At 25.8% G+C, this 22,653-nt stretch overlaps 2 protein-coding genes across 2 annotated transcripts in view; one reads left to right on the forward strand and one right to left on the reverse strand.

Annotated features, from left to right (window-relative positions):
- The window catches only part of Bruce (BIR repeat containing ubiquitin-conjugating enzyme), a 40,467-nt gene extending 25,955 nt beyond the window's left edge, over positions 1 to 14,512 (forward strand). The window contains 15 exon segments of the mRNA XM_011506984.1: positions 2,680 to 2,950; positions 3,290 to 3,844; positions 4,236 to 4,632; positions 5,333 to 5,622; positions 6,055 to 6,200; positions 6,300 to 6,539; positions 6,992 to 7,204; positions 7,674 to 7,892; positions 9,005 to 9,288; positions 9,660 to 9,990; positions 10,297 to 11,013; positions 11,186 to 11,643; positions 12,127 to 12,315; positions 12,497 to 12,631; positions 13,322 to 14,512. Coding sequence (XP_011505286.1) covers positions 2,680 to 2,950; positions 3,290 to 3,844; positions 4,236 to 4,632; positions 5,333 to 5,622; positions 6,055 to 6,200; positions 6,300 to 6,539; positions 6,992 to 7,204; positions 7,674 to 7,892; positions 9,005 to 9,288; positions 9,660 to 9,990; positions 10,297 to 11,013; positions 11,186 to 11,643; positions 12,127 to 12,315; positions 12,497 to 12,631; positions 13,322 to 13,591 — 4,715 coding nt within the window. The 3' untranslated portion in view covers positions 13,592 to 14,512.
- Positions 14,513 to 16,109: 1,597 nt separating this feature from the next.
- LOC105368438 (general odorant-binding protein 83a-like) lies at positions 16,110 to 17,913 on the reverse strand. The gene is made up of 5 exons (XM_011507447.1): positions 17,838 to 17,913; positions 16,938 to 17,026; positions 16,405 to 16,519; positions 16,200 to 16,270; positions 16,110 to 16,127 (listed from the first exon to the last, which is right to left on the reverse strand). The coding sequence occupies exons 1-5, from the start codon at positions 17,911 to 17,913 to the stop codon at positions 16,110 to 16,112; spliced, it is 369 nt and encodes a 122-aa protein (XP_011505749.1).
- Between the last annotated feature and the right edge of the window lie 4,740 nt (positions 17,914 to 22,653).

Below are 22,653 nucleotides of genomic sequence, written 5' to 3' on the forward strand. Positions count from 1 at the left end.
TAATAACATCTTGATGAGTTGCGTACCATTTTGCCAACGGAATGCCGGCCGCCATGCAGAGGTCTTGTAATTGGAGTGCGACTTTGATTAGTTGCTAAATGATAAGGCACTTCTGCCTGTTATTTGTCTATCCACAGAATTCTCTGAAGGTCCCAGTCATCTTTGTGAATTTGTATCTGCCTGTACATTTTTGTGATATTGGTGGCAAACAGACATCGTTGTCTTCGGATCCAAATCAAAACGTGTGATATTTCTGGATTCAATTTTGGTTCAGTGTGCATGATGTCGTTGATCGAAAGACCTGATGTTGATATACTGGAGCCAACGAATGCCACTCTTAATTTGGTTGTAGTGCTATCAGGTTTGAGCACACTGTGTTGTGGCAGATAGTATTGAATTTGATGATTGGATGCTGAAGAGGCCCTCATAGTTTTCGTTTATAGCCTTCAAGATAATAATAATAACAATAATAACAATAATAATAATAATAATAATAATAATAATAATAAGAGCCTCATATTCTATCATGAACAGCTGATACTACCTTAAGAATTTGAGCCTGTGTCAATGAGAAGACAAGCTTGTACTGTGGTAGTTTCTCACCGTATTTCTGCTGTGGTTGTGGCTAATAATCAAGTGGTGGTATAAACTGGTTTTTTGATGATTGCACCATCATCTCATCTGGATGATAAGTTTGAATTACTGGCTTGGGTAGTTTCTGCCTTATTTTCTTCATGTAGCATAGTATGATGCCATTTGGAGCACCTCTTGTATTTTGTGCAAGTTCTGCATGAGCTGACATTGTGATGTCTTAGGCAACTGAGACAGAGTCTGTGTTCTATTGCCAAATTCTGTCTCTCTACTGCTGTCATATTCTAAAATTTTAGACATGTAAGAATCGAATATGGGGGGTTGGTGCATCATTTGAATCGTTTCTTACTGTTGAGTGAATTGATTGAGCATTGTTCACTGATACATGGTAAGTATTTAATGATTTTCTTGACGAAGGTTGGAACCGTACTGCGGATGATCTAGGATGATCTGGCATTGATTCGACCTGTTTTAGCGCTCTCGGCCGAGATGTTACAAAGGCCATTAGTTGATCGAGGTGCGGGTATGAGATGGAAGTGCCAGTTGATGACTCCCACAATTCCCTAGTGGTACGGTCGATTTGTTGAGAGATCTGATGTACTATGGTGCAATTCCACAAATCTTCTGTGATTTCCAATGCTAATAATTGTTTTTGTCGTTTTATCGTATTTGTTGACGAGTTTCTCTAACCATTGTCCATTATTAATGCCGTGACAAGATCGCTAAACTCAAACCAGTCTTCTTGCTTTCCGGAAAACTTGGGAAAATGTATGTGTAGAAGTCGCGTGCCCTGTGATTGTGCCTTGATTAGCGTGGATTCTTTCATGATCTCGGAGGCTTGGCGAAGTTTGTTGATAGTTTGTCGCACTATCGAGTATTGTGCGAATTCCTCAGCAAATACATTCTTCTTAAAGTATTCGTGATTATTATGTATTAGCTGGCCTTGGAATACCTCTTTGTAGTTATGTTCTAGGTGGTGGATTTCTACGCGGAAAAGTAATAAGGAGATCGTAAATCTCCGGTTGCCCCTTAATGTAGTACATCGTGTTGCCTATTATGCACTGATGCAAATGTATTGCTGAATATTTGAAGTTGCACGTGCACAGGGCACTGGTGAGATGCACTATCTTCCACTACATCCGGCTCGAAGAGAGTGCGATAGACTGAATAGCTGACTGCTAGTGCGCGACTGACTAGCTCATGGCTAAATAGCGCGTGTCTCCGCGCGTGCTTGCTTTCAATATCCACGCGGCAGACTAGTTAGTATTGATAACAATGGAGGCGATTGTGATGCTAGAAACAATTGATGCGACTGTGCACCAATTAATATAATTGGATGTAACGACTTTTACCATATGTTCAACGACCGTTGGGGTTTTCTCAGAAATTCTAACGCTTTGGAAATTCCCGAAACGTAAACACTCGAGAGATTCTTGGAATCTCAAACAGTAATGTTATTTTTTTTATTGATAAAATTTGAATATAGTTCTGTATTCTATATTCATTGTGATGTTATTCGTATCTTTTAAGTACAGAAGAGAAAAAGTTTTAAATCGTAATAAATATAATAATCCTATTTTTCGAATATATTTTTGTCTTTTAGTAAGAATTCCATTTTAATGATGAAATATAAAATTTAAATCCAGTTTAACATTTCTTCGTGATTAATTTTTTTATTATCATTTATTATTATTATTATTTTACAAACTCAATAACTCTTTAATAACTACTAGCTTATAATAATTGATATCTATTTCCTTTTCTATTTTTTTATCTTTAAAATAAAATTTGTTCTGATTTTTTTATTATAATTTTGTTACTGTTTTATCAATAAATCAATAATTTTTTTTATTTCAATTAGGCTTACGCAGATTTCTAAATATTTTTTATAAATTTAAAACTTCATTTTAAAAATGCAAATTAATAATTTTCAAATCTCTGACATATAATTTATAAATAAAAAGTTATCTATCTATATCTATATCGACTATATCTATAAATATAACTATATCTATATCTAAAAAAAAGAAATATAGTTCAATTTTTAAATTTAAACTCGTAATGTTTAAACAATAAATATTTTTCTAGCGTGTCCATCAGCCGTGGCTCTAGAAATTTCTCGAGAAGGAAATACTGCCTTGACTCCTATTTGTCCACCAATGCCAACAGCTGGTCTCACGTTCATACGTTTAACATTGTCACAACCCGAAGTTGCAAGCGCTGTTCTAGTTAGGTTGTACAAACCACGAGATTCAACTAACATAAGCCTTAGTCATATTCGTTTACTTGGTACAACTGCTTTTGGTGATCCCAAATCAAATCACGATATTATTGATGAGGAACAGCTTACGAAAACAAGGTAATGTTTAATAATTATAATGATTGAAAATATTTATTACTATTATTATAAATGTGTGCATATTTTAATAATCAAATTGAAATTGACTGTTGAATACATATTATTAAAAATATTATTTTATAATTATTTTTTTATTTTTCAATTTAAAATCAACTTCAATTTATCAACTTAAAAATAGTTAGTTGTAAAGGTTAATTAAGTTTTTAGAATTAGCTTTTGAAAACCATTAAATAATCTCAAATAATTCCCATAGTATCAAATTATTATTAAGCAATAAAGTATTCTGATATATTTTATATGTAAGAAAATTTTATAATTGAATTTTATTAATATTTACAGTTTGGGATGGTTACGACTAGTACATCAATGCTTGTCTGTCAGTACAATAAATAGTAATCTTGCCGTTGAAGTCTTAAATTCAGCTGCTTCAGTTGAAGGTTTAGTTGAATCGTGTTGTAATTTATTGCTACTTCCTGCTCCATCACTTTTTACACCAAATTTAGAAAGAGTTCTTCTCCAACTTGGTCTACATTCCTCTGAACTTGGACTTCGCTTAATTACCCTTTTACTCAACAATAGAAGTGCAGCTGTTTTACAAAATTCTGTTTTGAGTCAAGAAACTACAACTGTTCAAATGGTTGTTGAATTATTAGAGCAACTTTGTTCAGCACAAGATTCTAATATCAAAGCACGTATGAGTGCTGTTTTGAATTGGCTATATACAGTTGCAAAATCATCTGTACTTGATATTACAGATAATAATTTATTTACTGCTTCAAACATATCTCCGCCAGCTGTTTATGTTCACTGTATTTCAACAATCATTTGGAAAGCAGCTAACCTTAATGATCTTAACTATGATTTAAAAGAACTTCTTACTGAAGATTTATTTGAGTAAGTTTTTTTTAGTTCTATTTTAATTTTTTCCAAACAGAAATAGAACGTTAAATAAATTTTACTGTTTGAAAAATTGATTTGAAAAATTAATTTGAAGAATAAATTATTCATTACAGAATGATAGGTTTGAATTAATGCAATAATTTTTTTAATTATTCGATTTTTAAAGAAATTCATTTATAATTAAATTAAAAATGTTTTTGCATAACTCTTAATCTTTCGTTTAAATTAAATTAATCAACTTTAGAATATACATACCATTTCATTATCGTTTAAAATTAAATAAACTTTAAAACTATTCAATTTAGCACTTATTTGATATTAATATTTTTTAATTCCTATATTATAATATTTAACAATTAATTGATATTGTTGCTTATGATTACAGTGCACTATATTCTTGGACTTTAGTATTAAAAACTCACTCTGCTTTAAAACAAGCTATTGATTCAGTTTTATGTGCCTTTTGTCGCGTTAAATCAACATTCTTTCAATCTCTATTGCAAAAGGTACAGATCTTTGTGCCAAACTTGTTAAATGATCAATTGAGTATTTCAATATCTGATGATCGAAAAGAAAGTGAAGGTCAAACGGACGATGGTAAAAGTGTCGCTGATCTTAATGATTGGTATACACGTCTTGTTCAATCAGAATTTAAGCACTTATCACTGACAGAAGGTCAACTACTCTCAATAGCAGCTGCAGCACGATCTACTCCTGGAATATGTCAGTTAATTGATTCGGGATTACCAACTTTATTAACCGTTTGTATAATGGAATTCACGGTTTTGGAAAGGTCAAAACTCACAAATGAATATAGGAAACAACAACAAACCATTGATAAGAAATTGGTTGGTATTTTTCATCATTAGTTTAAAAAAACAAATATTAAAAATGCTGTTGCCCTGTATTTTTTATTATTTTATTAAATTTACCATAATTACTGGTTTCTGAAATTTAAAGCATAATATATGATTTTTATTCAAGAAAAATATTATGCTTGTATAAATACATTATTTACAAATATTACATTAAATCAATGATACTATTATTTTAATATAAATATATATAAGCTAATTATTTAATTAATATATTGTTCGTATTTGTATAATATTTGATGTTATATCACAACGTTTTATTATTATTAATTCACAAAAGATTTTCTACCACATTCAAATATTATATCTTAATCCCGTTAATAACTTTTTTTTTTAAAAATATAAATATTTCACATTGATTTATTTCACTACAATTATTTAAGAATTCTTTGAAATTAGTTAAGCGCGTTAGCAATTTAGCATTATAATAATGTAGTACTGAATCTAGATATAATTCATTTGAGAAAAATGACTAATTTCATCCCACATATTTATAGAAAAGCTAAAATTGTACTATAATGATTAATAATAAAATATTTGAAAATATTTAAAATGAAATAAAAATATCAGAATAATTAGGATTTTGAAATGATTTCTGTTAATGCAGTCTCCGAATGAAGCAGAAGCTACTGAATGTATTAATAAGGATGCAGGAAGTAGTAATGGATTGACAGATAGTGATAAAGCTGGTGAAAATACTACACAAGAGAATAAAATAGATAGATTAAATATGACAGAACCTGAAAGTGTAGCTGTTGTACTAGAATTCTTATCATTAGTTTGTTCTGAAGGTAAAATGAGAGATTGGCTTGGTAAAGATGGATGCGGATTTTGGTTACCTCTACTTACATTATTAAGTGATAGACCTATTGAGAATTCATCAGCATCTTCATTAAGGTAAGTTAATTTAATCAATAAATCTTTCAATACTTCGATATAATTATTTATGGTGGTCAAGAGAAACATTAATATAACTAGTTGACAAGTATTTTTACCCGATGATATAAATTTAAAAGAAATATATTATTTATTTACGATTAACATTTTATCACAAACACAAAAAAATATTCTAAAAATATTTGCAAGTAAAATATATATAATTTTAGAAATATACATAAATTATTGTAATATACAGTCAATATATTAAAGCGATAATATAAACAATTCTAATTTTATTTTCTTGTGTAATAAATAATAAATAAGTTATTATTACATACCGTTACTATATGAAAGTGATAAAATAAATAATTATTTTAAATTATTATGACTATTATTATTTTTAATTTGTTTTATTTTATTATTTCTAATGTATTATAATCGTTCCTTAAGATGTTCAAAAATAAGTATATCTTATGGAAAATTGGAAAGTGCTATGATAAAGTTCTTGTCTAAATGCTGTTGGTGTCATCCAGCTAATCAAGAATTATTGGCTGAGCTCTTAAAAGAAGTTATTATATCACAAAAACCACCTACAGGTACAGATAAATTTATATCTCGTCATCGATAAAATGTAAAATATTTATAATAATATGTTGATCTATAATAAATGCTAACTTTACTTTATGTCGTTTAAGGTTCAAAAGGTTTACACGGAATTTCAGGGTTCACAAGAAGACTCATTTTACAGCTTTTGTTAGAAGGTGAAAAGATTTTGGTATCAGTTACGTCTGAAGCACCCATGAAACTGTCGACTGTAGGTAGCAGTAACCTACCAGTAATGCCTCCACATCCAGCATTTCCACTTGGTCATTATCATCATTTACTTTACATGTCAACTCAATCAACGGTAACAGATATTTTACAGCAAGTATCAGGTATGTATTACAAGTGTAGAATGCTTTTGTTCGGTGTTTAATTCTCTAATTTTTTTCTCAATATAATGATTTACACCCTTGATATAAACGATGCAATATTTGAATTAAACAAATTTTGAAGAGAAAATTTTCTGTTTTTTAATGTTTTTTTTTTTTTTATGGATTTTAATTGACCTAATTTTGTAGAAACAAAATATTTTTTCACAATAATAATTAATAAAATAATAGCTTTCATGAATAATCTAAAATTTAATAGTTTTGTAATTAGCATTGATATAAAATAAGGCTTACTACTTTGTAATTAATTTATATTACGAGCTTGGATACCGTAAATATTAAATAAATTAAAAGAATCAAAGAAAATTCAATTAATAAAAGCTTTGAATGAAAGAATTTTAAAGAAAGATCAAATCTAAAAAAAATAAACCAATTTTTGTAAAAAAAAAATGTAGGTCCTTGGTTGAATTTGCTACTCGCCAATAAAGGAAACGAAATAGGTACAAACAGTTTGCGTAATCGAGAGCTCTGGGAATCTGGTATGAATATCGTTATGGATACTCTTAGTGTGGCTGCAGGCAATACCGCCAAGGATAAGCGAGCTAAGGAAGCTTCTAATCGATCACAGGCGAGAGGCCCTATTATACGAAAAATTCGCCTTAGTACAGGTATGAATATATTACTCTATAAACTTTATTTTTATAGCTAATACTAATTTTTTTCCTTATGAATGACGAATAATCGAACTGAAATGATTGAAAAACAAAATAAAAAATGTTCTTATTTAAATAGTTGATGACATACTATTTATAATATAATACGTAAATATTAGAAAAGAAAAATTATATTTTACTTAAATAATAAGATATGAAAATTTATTTTAAAAATATGTAAATGAAGATTTACTTCTTCAGGAACAAGAAAACATTGAAATGTGATATAATATTTGTGTAAATAACAGTGAATTAAACGACATTATTATGGTAATCAAATATCCGTAATTAAAATGAAATTAATAAATATATCGTTAAGAGCATTATTCTTAATAATAAATAGTTATCGATTTTCGCAATTAATTATTTAATAATATGTTGAAAGAATAATTTACAAGGAAGGATTATTTACATTTTGTTATAGATGGATCAGTATTGTCAACTAAGAATTCTAATAATTCTCAAGGGAATGCAAATAGTACAGCTAGCCAAAACTATTTAATTCTCTCTTCACGGCCTAATACTCCCTTACCACCTGATGTAACTGTAGCTCAACTTCTCTGCTTCGTCGAAGATAGTGGAACTTCATTATCAGAACCTTGTTTGTACCTAACCTTGCGTCAACGAAATAAAGATTCCAAAGGTATGAGTAATATTAAACTTTAATTATATAATATTTTATTGTATAAAAGCATCAAATATATAAAAAAGAAATTACTGATAAATGTAATGTAAAACACGTATTTAATCTTAAATTTAATCTTACTTTTTAAATTAAAAATTATGCTTATTTATATTTATATAAATATAAATTTTATATACATATATAAAACAAAGAAATATAAATAAAATATGTTTAAGGGCTTATTTGATTATAATATAGTAAAAAGTATTATATGTAGCCAATTTCTACAATTTAATTAAATTAATTTAGTGCTTTACTCTATTGCATATTTCAAGAATATAAAATAAGTTAATATATGTAATTACAATACACTTTATTATTTATTTTATTAAAATGATAAATTTACAAAAATTCCAATAAAGAACCTTTTACTATTGTACTGTCACTTTTGAACTAAAAAAACTCAAATAAGTAATCTTAGTAATTAATCAATATCATTATCATGAAATAAATTAATTTCATAAACAATAAATAAAAATACGATACATATTTCAAATATTAATTTTTCAATTTTTTCATTTTTCTATATTATAAGAATGAAAATAATATAATTTAGATGCTTATTTGTAGTTCTTGCGATTGATAATGACATATAAAGTAATTATTAAAAATTTGCAATATATTTAAATATATGTTTTAAAAACATTTCTGAGAATGAAAAATATGTTTAATGGTTTTACAATATATATTTAACTAGACAAATTTTTATTCAATTATTAATTATGTTTAAAAACTAGATCGTATTTCTTTCTTAAGGACATGCATCTTTGAAAAATGCAAAAATGAGAAATTACAAATTGTAATGATCTATCTTTCTCACTCTAATTTATCTCAGTCTTTTCACAAAACTAATTTATTGAATTATTAATAAAAAACTCTTTTACAATATTTATTTTATTTATTGATTACAGTATATTTATGTTTACTGTGTTCAAGACACATTGTTTAAAAATTATAAAATTTAATATTATTAGTCAAAATAATTCTATATATAATATTTAAGTTTAATTTTGAATATATAAAATATTTGATACACTTTGCAAATAGTGATGTGAGCTTCTTTGTTTCAGAAGATCTATCTATCTCCAATGATTCGGATCTATTAACCTATTGGACTAGTATAGATAGTACTTTAGAAGTTTTTAGTTCAAAAGGAGGACTAGCTGTTCTTGCAAAGCATTTGCCATTAATATATCCTGATTCTAGTAGACCAGCACCTCTATTTGAGAAATCTCCAACGCAGGATCAATCTGATACTGACTGGGTGAAAGTCGAGCATAACGACAATGTTAATGAAGATCTTGATGAAGGATCAAATAATGGACCATCAAGAACCATTCCACCAACACCACAAGTAAATTTCTTTTATATTAAATTCTTTTTTTTACTTAATAATGTACTATATATAGTACTGACAATGTTTAAGGGAATTAGATAGCTATTTTTATCAATTTTGGTAATTAACATAACTAAATGCTTATAAAATAACTAAACTTATAATAAAACATAAGTTATAAGTTATAAAACAATAGTTATAACTTATAACTAAACTTGGTAATAATTAACTAAAATAAATTAAAACTGAAATAGAGTAAAACTAATATAAATGTATGGTCTATTCATCACAGGAATCTGAAAAACACAGATTTTATTATAAATGTAGGATGTTTGTTGTATTTTATTATCAATAATTAAATATACTAATGAAAACCAAAATATTTACAGATACCCCTGCATTCTTTGGCTGCTTTTGGCCTATTCCTACGACTTCCTGGCTATTCGGAGGTCTTGCTTAAAGATCATAAGCGAGCTCAATGCTTATTAAGACTAGCGCTTGGTGTAACCGATGATGGCGAGGGCGGTGACGTTCTTAGTTCACCTTTGTCAGCTACCCTGCCCACATTACCGTTCCAAGTCTTAAAACGACTTCTAGAGGATACACCGCCGACGACAGATGACGGCCTCTTACTACGTCGTACTTCTATCGAAGTCGGTGCTGTTTTACTATTGCTTAATTGTCTTGCTATATTCACGCATCAAACTGGACATAACGAAGGTAGATTTTACAATTTTTGTTATTAAATTGTAAATAATGAAAATTTTTAAACGAAATTGTGATACATTTAAAAGTTCTTTTAAAATAGCTTTTAAGTTTAAATTTTAAATATTTTATATACATTTATTCATGTGAATATTTATGTAAAATAAATAATATATACGAGTATTAGAATGAATTCTATAAATAAATATAATTAAAGAATTATAATAAAATGTATTCTAAATCGACACGATATAAATAAAGGTAAAGGACAATATTTTTTTTTTTATTAATTTTTATTGAAATAAAATTATTTCTGTGTAGGCACTGAACAACGCTTAAGTCAATCAGGTGGTCGAAGCGATGATAAATCGCACCTTTATTGGGCAAAGGGAACAGGCTTTGGCACTGGTTCTACCCAACAATCTTGGAATGTTGAGCAGGCATTGATGAGGCAACGATCAGAAGAAGAGCACGTGACTGTTCTTATCCAAGTTCTTGCAAGCTATATCGGTACGGGTAATCAACCTCAAAAGGAGCTACCATCACTTTTTACGGAATTGCTCTCTCGCTCGTGTTTGCTACCTGCCCTTTCCTCTTATTTACGCAATGATTCTGTTTTGGATATGGCCCGTCATATACCATTATACCGGGCGGTTCTGCAGCTGCTTCGGGCTATGGCAAATTCGAATCAGTTGGCGCCATTGTTATTACCAAGAAGCGATAAATCAGGAGATCCCTCTATTGTTGCATTACTCTCAAGCATGAGGGTATGCGTTGATACGTACGTGCATAAAATTAATCGAACCAAGAACAGTAAGTCTAAATCATCCTCAAAATATCCAGAAGAAACTGAGCAAGATGAAGGGTTAGCAACACTTATCCCAGATATTCAAGAAAGCGCATCGATTGTACAAAATACAACGGCAAGATTAATTGAGACAAGCGAAGAGATTGCAGGACCTAGTCCCGCAGGACCGGAAATACCATTGCGCTCGATAGAACAACGATATTTGGAAGTTATGAAGAATCTTCAATTTGGTAAGTTTTTGTTAAGATATATATATATATATATATATATACATATGTAAGGTTATCAATATTTTGAATCCTTTGTAAATTTCGAAATTTAATATAGTCATTAATGTACCACTGTCAAATAAAATAAAATTATATCAACAATTATGTAAAATATATATCATTTAATTTTTAGATACATACGAGATGATAATCGAAAATCCAGAAGGCGGATTTAAATTCGCTGTTTCTTATCACTTTGAATCGAATATGCGAGCGGCTGGTGAACGAAATCATCCAACTCGCGTTAAAAGACTCGCCCAGGAGGCTGTTACTTTATCTACAGCATTACCTCTCTCTTACAGCAGTAGTGTTTTTGTACGATGTGATACGGATCGTCTGGACGTGATGAAGGTTCTTATAACTGGTCCAGCAGAGACTCCATACGCAAATGGATGCTTCGAATTCGACGTTTATTTTCCTCTGGACTATCCTAATAGTCCAATGATGATCAATTTAGAGACTACGGGTAGGCGCTCGGTGCGCTTCAACCCGAATTTATATAACGATGGTAAAGTTTGTCTCAGTGTACTCAATACATGGCATGGAAGACCCGAGGAAAAATGGAACGCTCATACCAGTAGCTTTCTTCAGGTATTTATTTTCGATATTTAGCAATATGAAAAATAAAATATTTTCACTACCGAGCAGTTATTTTAATTATATTTTACTACAATATTTTTATTATGTTATCATAAAGTCAATGTATTCTGTAATATCTATAATACTATAATATACGTTGAATACAAATTTTAAATAAAACTTTACTCAATTATTGTGAATAGTTACGTAGGAAATTTCTCGTATTTCTCTAGTTCATAGAGAAATTTCTCCATATTTCAAAAATTAAAAAATTCGATCTTTTTCTTACCATATGCAAGTGTTATTCAAAAATAATTGCTTTAAGGCATGTATGTTATTTGTACATGGAAAGTTAAATAATTATTTATGATTATGTATTTAAAAGTTTTAATTTTATAAATTTTAGACAGAATTTTAATTCACCGACTTACATCATTGATAAGTTCTTTTAAATGTTTGCACATAATATATAATTATTTGGTTTAATTTAATCAGGTGTTAGTATCTATTCAATCGTTAATCCTGGTGTCAGAACCGTATTTTAACGAACCCGGTTATGAACGTTCGCGTGGAACGTCGAGTGGAGCTCAGTCTAGTCAAGAATACAACGCCAATGTGTGCCAAGCTACGGCAAAGTGGGCTATACTTGATCAGATTCGAAATCCATGCCCATGTTTTAAAGAAGTAAATATACTTTGATTATTTTAACTTAATTATAGAAATAAGAATAAACGTTTAACCACATTGCATCAAATATCAATAATATGCCATATTTATAACATTTTAATAATTATAGCCAATGATAAATTTAAAACCAATCGATATCTTATGTGATAATTGTTAATTGGTATTTATTAATTTTTAGGTAATACATACTCATTTCTGGCTTAAAAGGCATGAAATAGTCGCTCAGATAGAAGGATGGATTAGAGACATGGAAATGCATGCGGCAGATCGACGATCCGCTAGAACTATATCATTGAGCGCTTTGGCTTTGAGAGTAAGACTTTCTCATTTTTTAGAGAACATGAAAAATTATAGATATATTAATATTAAAATTGATTCTCATTTGCAATATAAAAGATATAGTATAATATACGAAAATAGAAGTTCCTTATATTTATTATTTTTATTTATGCAAAACTATTATAATTCTTTCTTATAAAAATTAACGCCATCCTATCGATAATTTATGTTTATATAGTAAAGTACGTTTTAGTATCGATGCTTTGTTCGTGTGAATATTTTCATAAATCCATTATTATTTGAAATTACTAAGTATTTTAAAATGTTTGTAATGAAAGAAAAATTATAAATGTAATAAAAATATACTTAATTATAATTGGACGTTAGATAGTTTGTTCCATTATAATGAAAATTCGCAATTATTAAATTTATATATTTAAATATGTTGATATTTTTACACAAAAATTAAAAATTTTAAATAAAAATATATTTAAATAAATACATTATACACGTTTCAAATTTATCGTTAAAAATTCATATTTTTGCATAATTTCTGGTTGTCTTAAAAAAAAGAACAGAAGCCTGTAAATTTATTCAATATATCGAATACTGATTATATAAAAAAAATTAAATAAATTTGTGTATTTTTCACTAAATATTCTATTTTCTCAGATATTTTATTAAACAAATAGCATTCAGCATCTTAATTAAAATTTTATTTTAGAGACACTATAAACTATTAAGAGAAGAGTTGAATAAATTGCCAACGCCAGAGGGCCTGGAGGATTTTACTGAGCCATTGCGTTCACCGAGCGCATCTTTGGAAATATGTACCCTCGGAACTCCAAATACATCGCAAACGTCAACGCTTACGACAACCTATACAAGTCCTACGTTAGCAAGCAATAACGCCGTGGAAACGAGTAATCACGTTCATCATGACATCGATACGGATGTGGAAATGGAAAAAATGGTCTCGAAAGTGTGCGAATGAGGAGGGTTAATTTCAAACAAATTGTTGGACATTTTTGAAAGTTTATTGTTAGTGTTATTGTGAATAATAAAATGGTGTTGATATTGGTGTGAATAAGAAGTGCATTAAAAGAAAATAAGAAACTGACTTATATCAAATTAGAGAAGTATAATCATCCTTTAATTACATGGAAGTGGATAATAGTGAAACAGATGAGATGTATCATTGAATGCAGTATTTCTAAGCAATCTTCTTTATTGTGGGAAAAGGGAATATTTTCAACAAACCTACGCTCAAATATAGTGATGTGTTAGTGTAAAGATACGCATTACGAAAAATAAAAAAGGGATAACTAATTAATTTTTAAAAAGAAATGTTAACAAAATTCGTTTGTAGTGCGCGCGTAATGAGGCTGCTATAATATATGTGCACTACGTTCGTTATACTACTATGTGTAATGAAATAGAAATAACGACGTAATCTTATAGCTATTTATTACAGATGTACCTCATTTGTAAAGCCGATCGAAATGATTTCGGCATGCGATACGAGTACAGGATTTCAAGTGAATTATTACTTTCTTAACTAATTATATAGGTGTCTTTGTAATGTATTCGACTAATCATCATATTGGTCGATTATTGTACAGTAAAACTGCAAAGATCCAAATTGGTCGCGCTACATTTTGAGTTTAATTTTCGTATTACTCAATTTCTTTGTTGAAAATATCCAAATGGGAACATTTTATTAAGAAAATGTCCACAAACGATTTTTATCGTCCCAAGAATAGACGTGAGTGAATTAAAACTCGATAATATTTTAAGTCGGCATTGTTAGGGATGAAGAAAAAAATGGATAGATTTTATTCGAACTGTGTGTTTACTTCTAGAGCCTTGAAAAAGTTCAATAATTCGAGGAATCCATTACGCAAATTTTTCTTTTTTTTTTTTTTCTATTTACATGCGTAAATTATTTACTTTGTTATTTATATTTTTCTTCTCATTAAAAAATGTTGACTTTGATACTTAAAATAAAATTGAAAAAGAGAGTGTTTGATGTAGATAGCGTTATGTTTATATAAGAAATGATAATGTGATCAAGAATGATCACTATGGAAAACCATAATGGTAAATTGATTGATGTAAATAATCTTCAATAAATAGTCTTGCACACACTTATACATGTTTGTAATTCTAAAAAAGGGATGTGAAAAATGCAGGGTCAAATGTATGTCTTCGTGATTAACAAACAATATCTACAAAGAAAGGAAAGAAAAAAATTTATGCATAAAATCCCAACCCAAATGCGACAAATGGTATGCAAGTCGCATGTTTAATAATATGATTGTAAAATGATGTATGAAACAGAAAATACGTTAATAGTTATTTATAATAAACAATTATGACGACTGACATTTATGTACTTTAATTTTATTTTAAATATTCCTTTTGTTTAAATTAAAAAAAATTATTACATATGTATTATTTAATTTTATGGTAGCTATTTATTTATGCAGGATTAGATAAATATATGATATATTTTTATATATACAAGAAAACTTGGCGGTTAGCTGTTATAGTTAATTCGATATTTACAAGTAATGAAATGATATATTTGATATAAATATCTAAGTTTATTTGAATATTTTCTATTTAAGACGTTTATTTTAATTACAAAAAGATTTTTTCATTTTTTTATACTCATTCATTCAAGCTAGAATAAAATTTCAATATTTGTATATGGATTAAAAGTAAATCGCCTAATGAAAGTTTAATTAATTTGAACTTAAACTTTTTAAAATAGAATATTTTCAAAATTTTAAAAATATAAATGTTATTTAGATAACTTTTTATTTTTCAATATATGAATAACATAAATCTAATAAATATAACAGTGATTTTGCTTATTTTGTTATTAAATAAATAATTTAACAATTAAATTATTTAATAAAAAATTAATCTGTAGAGTAATATTTAAATACTACTTAGGAAGTTACATATTAAATAATAATTAGTTCTTAATAAGATTAAGATGTACTTAAAAAATTCTTTGGCTAGCATGGTTTCAATATCTTTATAAACAATGTATTTTATACAAATAATTAATTAGTGCTTTTAAAAATAATTTAATTATTAAAAAGACTTAATGATTATTAAAAAAATTTTGTTTATTGTACTATTAAAAAAGAAATTATGTTGATTATTTAACAAAAAAGTATACATAAACGGAAAAAAGAAATGAGAATTTTACGAAAATTATGAAATAATAAAATACTTTCAATACGTACTCCTCGAAATAAAATATTCAAATTTATTCAATTTTTTTAGGATTCTATTTTAATTTCAATTCGACTTTAAATTACATCTTTATATAATTTTTTATAACGCTGTTTTATAGGAAAAAGCTAAGCATATAAGTTATAAAATGTTATACATTATATTAAACTATAATATATATTATAAATACGTTGGTTTGTAATAATTACACAATAGTTTTTAAAACAGGAATTTAACATTGCATTTTGTACTATGAATGAATATCATGGTAAAAAGTATACCTGAAAAATATCATAAGATATAATTAAAAATTTAAAGAATTATAAATTTTAAAAAAGTTCATTTTTAATTACCGAACTGTCTTTTGTAAATGTGCAATATGCCAAATCTAAAGCATATTCACAAGCATCTTCATTACGTTCCACTAAAAAGTCAATATTATAATAATAAGATTTAAATAATTATTCATTATTCGTGATAATTAATAATTAATAATAATAATAATAATAATAATGTAAATGAATTATTGAAAGTAAAAGAATAATATGTTTTCTTAACCTGTCTCATAACATAATTTTGCAACTTCTTTTAATCGAGGTGCTACCTCGTCATTTGCTAATATATTAATTTGATTCTCGACAGTTTTCGTATTAACTTCACCCTGTTTATTCATCTGAAATAATTAATTTACGTTAATTTATTAAGTAGTTACCATCAAATAATACATTAAATATATGTTTGAAACCTATTTGAAATTCGATTTTAAAATTTTATGAATTTAAGAAATATAGAATTAATAAATTATTAAATTAAATTTGCCTACAACTATTAGATTATAACTATAGATTTCAGTATTTACAATAAACTATTAAATTTAAGTAAAACGATATTAAATACTAATAGATTAATATAATTTTATTTAATTTTTGTATTTTATAATTAGTTTATATATATCATGATTATGAAATTATTCATTCTTTAATTAGGTTTTAAAGTAATAAATTTTTTATTATACAAAATGAATGAATCTTCCTTTAAACATTAAAAATAGAAATAAAATAAGCAATTTAATAATCAAACCTTTCGCTTACAATTTTTAATAGCACTGAAATACACTTGAAATAACACATAAGTTTTCGATCTCGTGGAAATTCTCCATTATGCGTACCCTGAACAAGTTCTGCAATACATTAATACATAAAGCTAATAATAATTAGTCGTAAACAAATGGAATTATAAAGATTCTTATTAAATATTCAAGCATTTGTTTAAAAATTTGATAATACATCATTTAAATAATTAAAAAATAATATTGAAAATATGTATAATTTTTCATAATTTAAATATTTCTACATACGTAATTTTATTTGTTATAATTTTGTATTTTTAAGCTTTGCAAATAAAACAGCAACTTATAATTATTTTATTAATACATGTATAAAACACATATATTTAATTTAATGTTACTTATATATGAAATTAAAAAAAATTAATAGGTACATATCTCTATATATCTCTCTCTCTCTCTCTCTCTCTCTCTCTCTTATATATATATAATATATATAATATATATATATATATATATTTACATTATAATGACAATATGATGACTAAATAAATGATTTATAAAATGATTAATTTATAAATCATTTTATAAACTGATGCATAAACTAATAAATGTGTCAAGAAAGTTAATTACATTTTAAAATTTTATTATGAATTATCCATGGATTTATCAGTGTGTTTATTTAATACATATTTTAACACACATTTTATTACCAATCAGGTTAATGAATTATTTATAGAAATAAAACATAATATTTTATTATTTCTATATCATTTTAATATATTCTTTTACTTCTTCTTAAATTCAGTATCTTACATTAAAAGTATTTATTATATTCATTTTCTTTAATAAATAAGAATTTTTTTAATTTGTTTAATTTTTATGTAGTGTAATAAAATGCATAGATAAATATATATTTACTTACCATCTGAAACTCCAGTTTTACTTTTGCAGGATTTACTCATAGGTTTTACCATGTTTTTAAGACCGTCAATATCCATTTTCTAGAAAATTATATTATTATAAATTAATAGAATGTAACCATATTTTATAATGCAATAATTTATAACCAACACTTACACCACAATTAACCAATTTATATTGCGTTATAAGTACAATTATAAAAAACACCACAACAACATTTCTTTTCATTTTTGGATCTTTATATATATTTTTTTTTTTTGCTTTATTTTAAAGAATATTTTATCATTCTATTTTATTGAATATGAACATAGCAATTGATAGTTGCAAATTCGAATAATGGCTTTATATCAGAAGAAAATAAAAATTTCTATGAGTCAGCAAAACTTAGAACGTTGAAATTACCAAATAATACACGTAATATATGATGTGTGTTTTAGAAGTAGATATTTACGATTGTAAAAACAGGCTCTTCTATATCATTATAATATACTAGACGGGAATTTGGACTAAAAGCTTTCAAAAATATTGCAAAGTATTAAACAATAATATCAATTACATTATATTACTTTCTACAATAAAGAATCAGTAAATTCAATCGTTTAACTTATATTCTAATATAAAAAAATTCTTTTTATAAACTAAGTTTTAGCCTCTTTTTCTTTGTTTTTATTTTTAACCAGTCAATTTTTCACTATCATAATTTCATTATTAATATGACATATTTCTATTATATACTAGTATACAAATATTCATATTTTACTTTATATTTATTTTATTTTGTTTGTTAAGTTAATGTAATGAATACTCTAATTATAACACTAATTATTCTATTGTATATAATCTAAAAGTATAAAAATCAGTTTAATCATGATTTATTATTTATAACAAAATATATAAATATTAATTAATATTATTTAAAAACAATATATTGCTATACAAAAAATAATTATAAAACGATGTATATAAACCACATAACAAGTTTACAATATTATATAAAATAAATAAACTTTCTGCATCGTCTTAAATGTTGTCATGTTTTTACATTAATTTCTCTATATAGTAAAGACACTAAATTCTTCTATGATTTAAGTAAATAACAAATACTTGATTAACGTATTATAAAAAAAAAAAAAAAAAAAAAAAAAAACAATGAAAAACGGTAATAAAAGTCATATTTACAAATTAATTATATTTTATAATAATTTTTTTATATTTAATATGTTTAATATAACAAATTTATAACTTTATTTTTGTTTAAAAATTATTAATTTACTAGTTGAAATTTAATATTTAAATAATACATTTTTTTTATGGTTCTAAATTGTGTAATTGCACATTATATGGGAGTGTAAATTTTACAAAATCACGAAAATTTCATAAGGAGACATTATTTCATTGATATATATATATATAATGATTAAATTAAATTGAATGAGATATATGAATATTTAGAAAATATTCAATAAAATGTTATTTTATGTGTTTAGAAATAGGATAAACAAGCTGAATAAGTGAAAAAAGTAAAACATAAAATGTTTATCTTTCATTGTTTTATTACTGAATTGACCAAACCTAAAGAGTTAGTGTAATTTTTAATATCTTTAATATCTTCTTTAAAAGGGTGGATTTAGCACGTATTGATTGTAATCTTTAAGAAAACTTATTCATCTTGCATATGAATGCAGTATTAACGGGGAGGAGAATGATTGTACCAGTTAAGAGGAAATGGAATAAATACAGACATTTCAGTGACGTTTTGGTCAGTAAACAGTAAGATAATAGGACAGTAGTTTCAAGGTCCAGTTAGCAAAAGGAATATGACGTCGGATAGTCCAAGGATTTTCAAACAAACTGTATTGCCATCAGCGAACAAAACTTTTGCAAAATATATTTACGTATTAAATTAAAATAATGTCTCTCTCTCTCTCTCTCTCTCTCTCTCTCTCTCTCTCTCTCTCTATCTATCTATCTATTTAGCTATCTATCTATTTAGTTATTTTGTGATTTTTATGCTAATACAATTATATTTATATAAATTAAAAGAATAATAAATTCGAGATTGTTAAAAAAATAGTAATAATGTTGAGTAAATAATATTTTGTCGCATATTATAACAAACGATTTTCCCCTCTTGAAATGATAATAATAATCTATCTATCACCCTTACGGTGGTGATAAAAATAGACCTTTTTCTATTATTAATAATATTAATCTCACACTCTGCCTTTTTTGTTAGTGTGTATTAGTAAATGTTACGTGTATATGTTTACTTAATAAGCACATCTGTATATTTATCAAATATTTTAATATATAATTTACTATAACTTAGTTATATCGTTTCCCTCAATGTCTAATTCTTTTTGGATTTTTTTTTTAATTACCAGTAGATTGTATTTTGGCAAATCTATACTCATCACAACTTCTTTAATTTCTTTAATCTTTACTCCATTTCCGTCATTAAAACGTTATTCATAGCGTTTCAATATTCAATGTTTTGTAATATTTTACGATATACAAGATATGCTTATCCTTATCAGCTTAACCAAATAAGTTTAAGTTTAATAATTGGTACAAAGCGTTCATTATATTTGCAAATTAAATAAATAGTATATTGTTGTTGTTACATTTTATATTTTGTGTAATTAGTTTAATACAATATCTATACCTTTTCACACAATCGCAAGATCCTGATATTCATATACTTTTTATTTTATATGATTTTTACTTTCATGATATAAATTAGATTTTTCATATATAAAAGAATGCGCTTTGCATGAAAAGTTAAAGAAAATAATAAACATCTATAGAAATCTTGGACAATATTTTTTCAGAAACGATGTTGTTCAAATACTTAGAATTAAATTAATTTATTTTTGCTTATTTGTATTTAAGTAACGATGAATATAATAAATTTTGTATATACGTATAATATTTATATTATATTCTAATTGTCTAATAGAAATATCAATGATAAATACAATTACTATTTTTAATCAGTTTACAGTAGAATAACATCGATCTGGTATCCAATAATTGTAGAAATTGAAAATCTAATACATATACTTATCAAATCAAATAAATTTCATTTTATTGTATCGTAAAATGAGCGATCAGTGTTGAAATGCACTGAGACGCAAATTTTATATTTTGCAATATAATTGAATATAATTTATTACAAATTCGCGGCCTTCAATTAAATTTGAATAAATTTATTAAGCCATCAATCTTATCATAAATATAATTATATTTTTTTTATTAATATATTTGAATAAAGTCTAAATAGTAATAAATGAAACAGAAGTCAATCCATGTGTAATCCGTGTTTAATGTACAAAAAGTTATTTTATTGAATGAGTTTTCGCGTTAACAATATTTTTTAAAGTACAATTATCTGATAAATTAATTCTTGATGATACAATTATTATATTCGGTGAACATATATTTTTACATATGAAATTGAGTATATAAAATTATATTATGTATTTAAAAAAAAATAATAATATGTGCACAAATAAAAACTAATATTATTTCTATTAATTTTATTTCTTAAAAGTTGATTGAACGATATATGGAACAACAATAAATTAATTTTGTATAATTCTATATTTATCTACAATATGCAGAAATGTAAAAATTATTGTATTGTTATAAAGTTGTTAGATTTATGTAAAATACTTGCAGTTTTATGAATGGAATAAACAATGAATAAACAATGTAGTTAGTTGAATATATAAAATTTTATTTTTTTATGTGTAAGTACGAGTCAAATACATTAAAACCTAATATGAAAATGTTATACGCATTGCTACATCTTTACAGTCTGTGTAAGATGTATAACAACTATTTTACTGCATCATTCTTCAGTTTCATTCAAAAATATTCATTTGCAATGATAACAATAACACGTTCTGTATAATATTAGGTTTCATAGCAATAAATAATTATATTAAGCTACTTTTTAAATAACTAGGAGGTAATTGTATTCTAGGTAACTACAATTAGTTATCATTTTTATATTGAAGATATATAATATACTTTGATTTATAAAAGTTTTATTTCTTTACCAATGAGATTATTAAATTAAAATTCTCTATGTTTTATAAAAATATTTTCACTAAAATGGATTTCATCATCTATACAATTAATGTTTTTAAATAATATCTTATATTTAAATTATAATCTTGCTTACACGAAGCTTTCCATTAATTGTTTTTAATTTAATTTTAGTAATGCATACTATAAGTATACTATTTATATTTATAATGGTGAAATTTACGTAATTTTCATTGGTTTCGTAATAGATATATAATTTCATATTAAATTATGTATATATTATTTTGTTTTTATAATATTTTATAAAATAATATTCTATCCTCATTATTGTTATATAACTGAAATTTGTTCATTAAATCATTTAAGTTTCGTTAAATTTCTCACTTGAGTATATACTAATCATGACCATTTAGTTAATTTTTTATGTTAATTAATTTCGGAAAGACATTAATAAATATTTAACTAAATTTACTAGCTTATTACTTTCCTTATTGAAGATTATATTTTCAAGCACTCAATCTAATTAATTTCAAATAACTGCGGATTACTAATTATTTCTACATTCATTTAAATCTTTTCCTCTAGGTCATCATAACTTTGAATTGAAAAATACAGCAATTTTTATTTATTTTTATGTGTATTAATTACTTTACTTTGTTATAAATTGTTTCATGATACATTTTTTGCGCTTTCTAATGCTTTTTTTATAATTTGCAATGAAGAAATGTATTTCTTCATTTATAAATCTTCTACCATTTCGACTC

The sequence above is a fragment of the Ceratosolen solmsi genome, unplaced genomic scaffold, assembly GCF_000503995.2.
Source record: "Ceratosolen solmsi marchali unplaced genomic scaffold, CerSol_1.0 scaffold6, whole genome shotgun sequence".
NCBI classification, from domain to species: Eukaryota; Metazoa; Arthropoda; class Insecta; order Hymenoptera; family Agaonidae; genus Ceratosolen; species Ceratosolen solmsi.

Excerpts from the sequence above, each read along its gene's own strand:
- LOC105368438 (XM_011507447.1), bottom strand. The coding sequence starts at position 17,913 with ATGGATATTGACGGTCTTAAAAACATGGTAAAACCTATGAGTAAATCC. Across the intron at positions 17,027-17,837 it reads TAAAACTGGAGTTTCAGATG|AACTTGTTCAGGGTACGCAT; the intron begins GTAAGTAAATAT and ends AATGTATTGCAG. Across the intron at positions 16,520-16,937 it reads TTTCAGTGCTATTAAAAATT|ATGAATAAACAGGGTGAAGT; the intron begins GTAAGCGAAAGG and ends TAATTATTTCAG.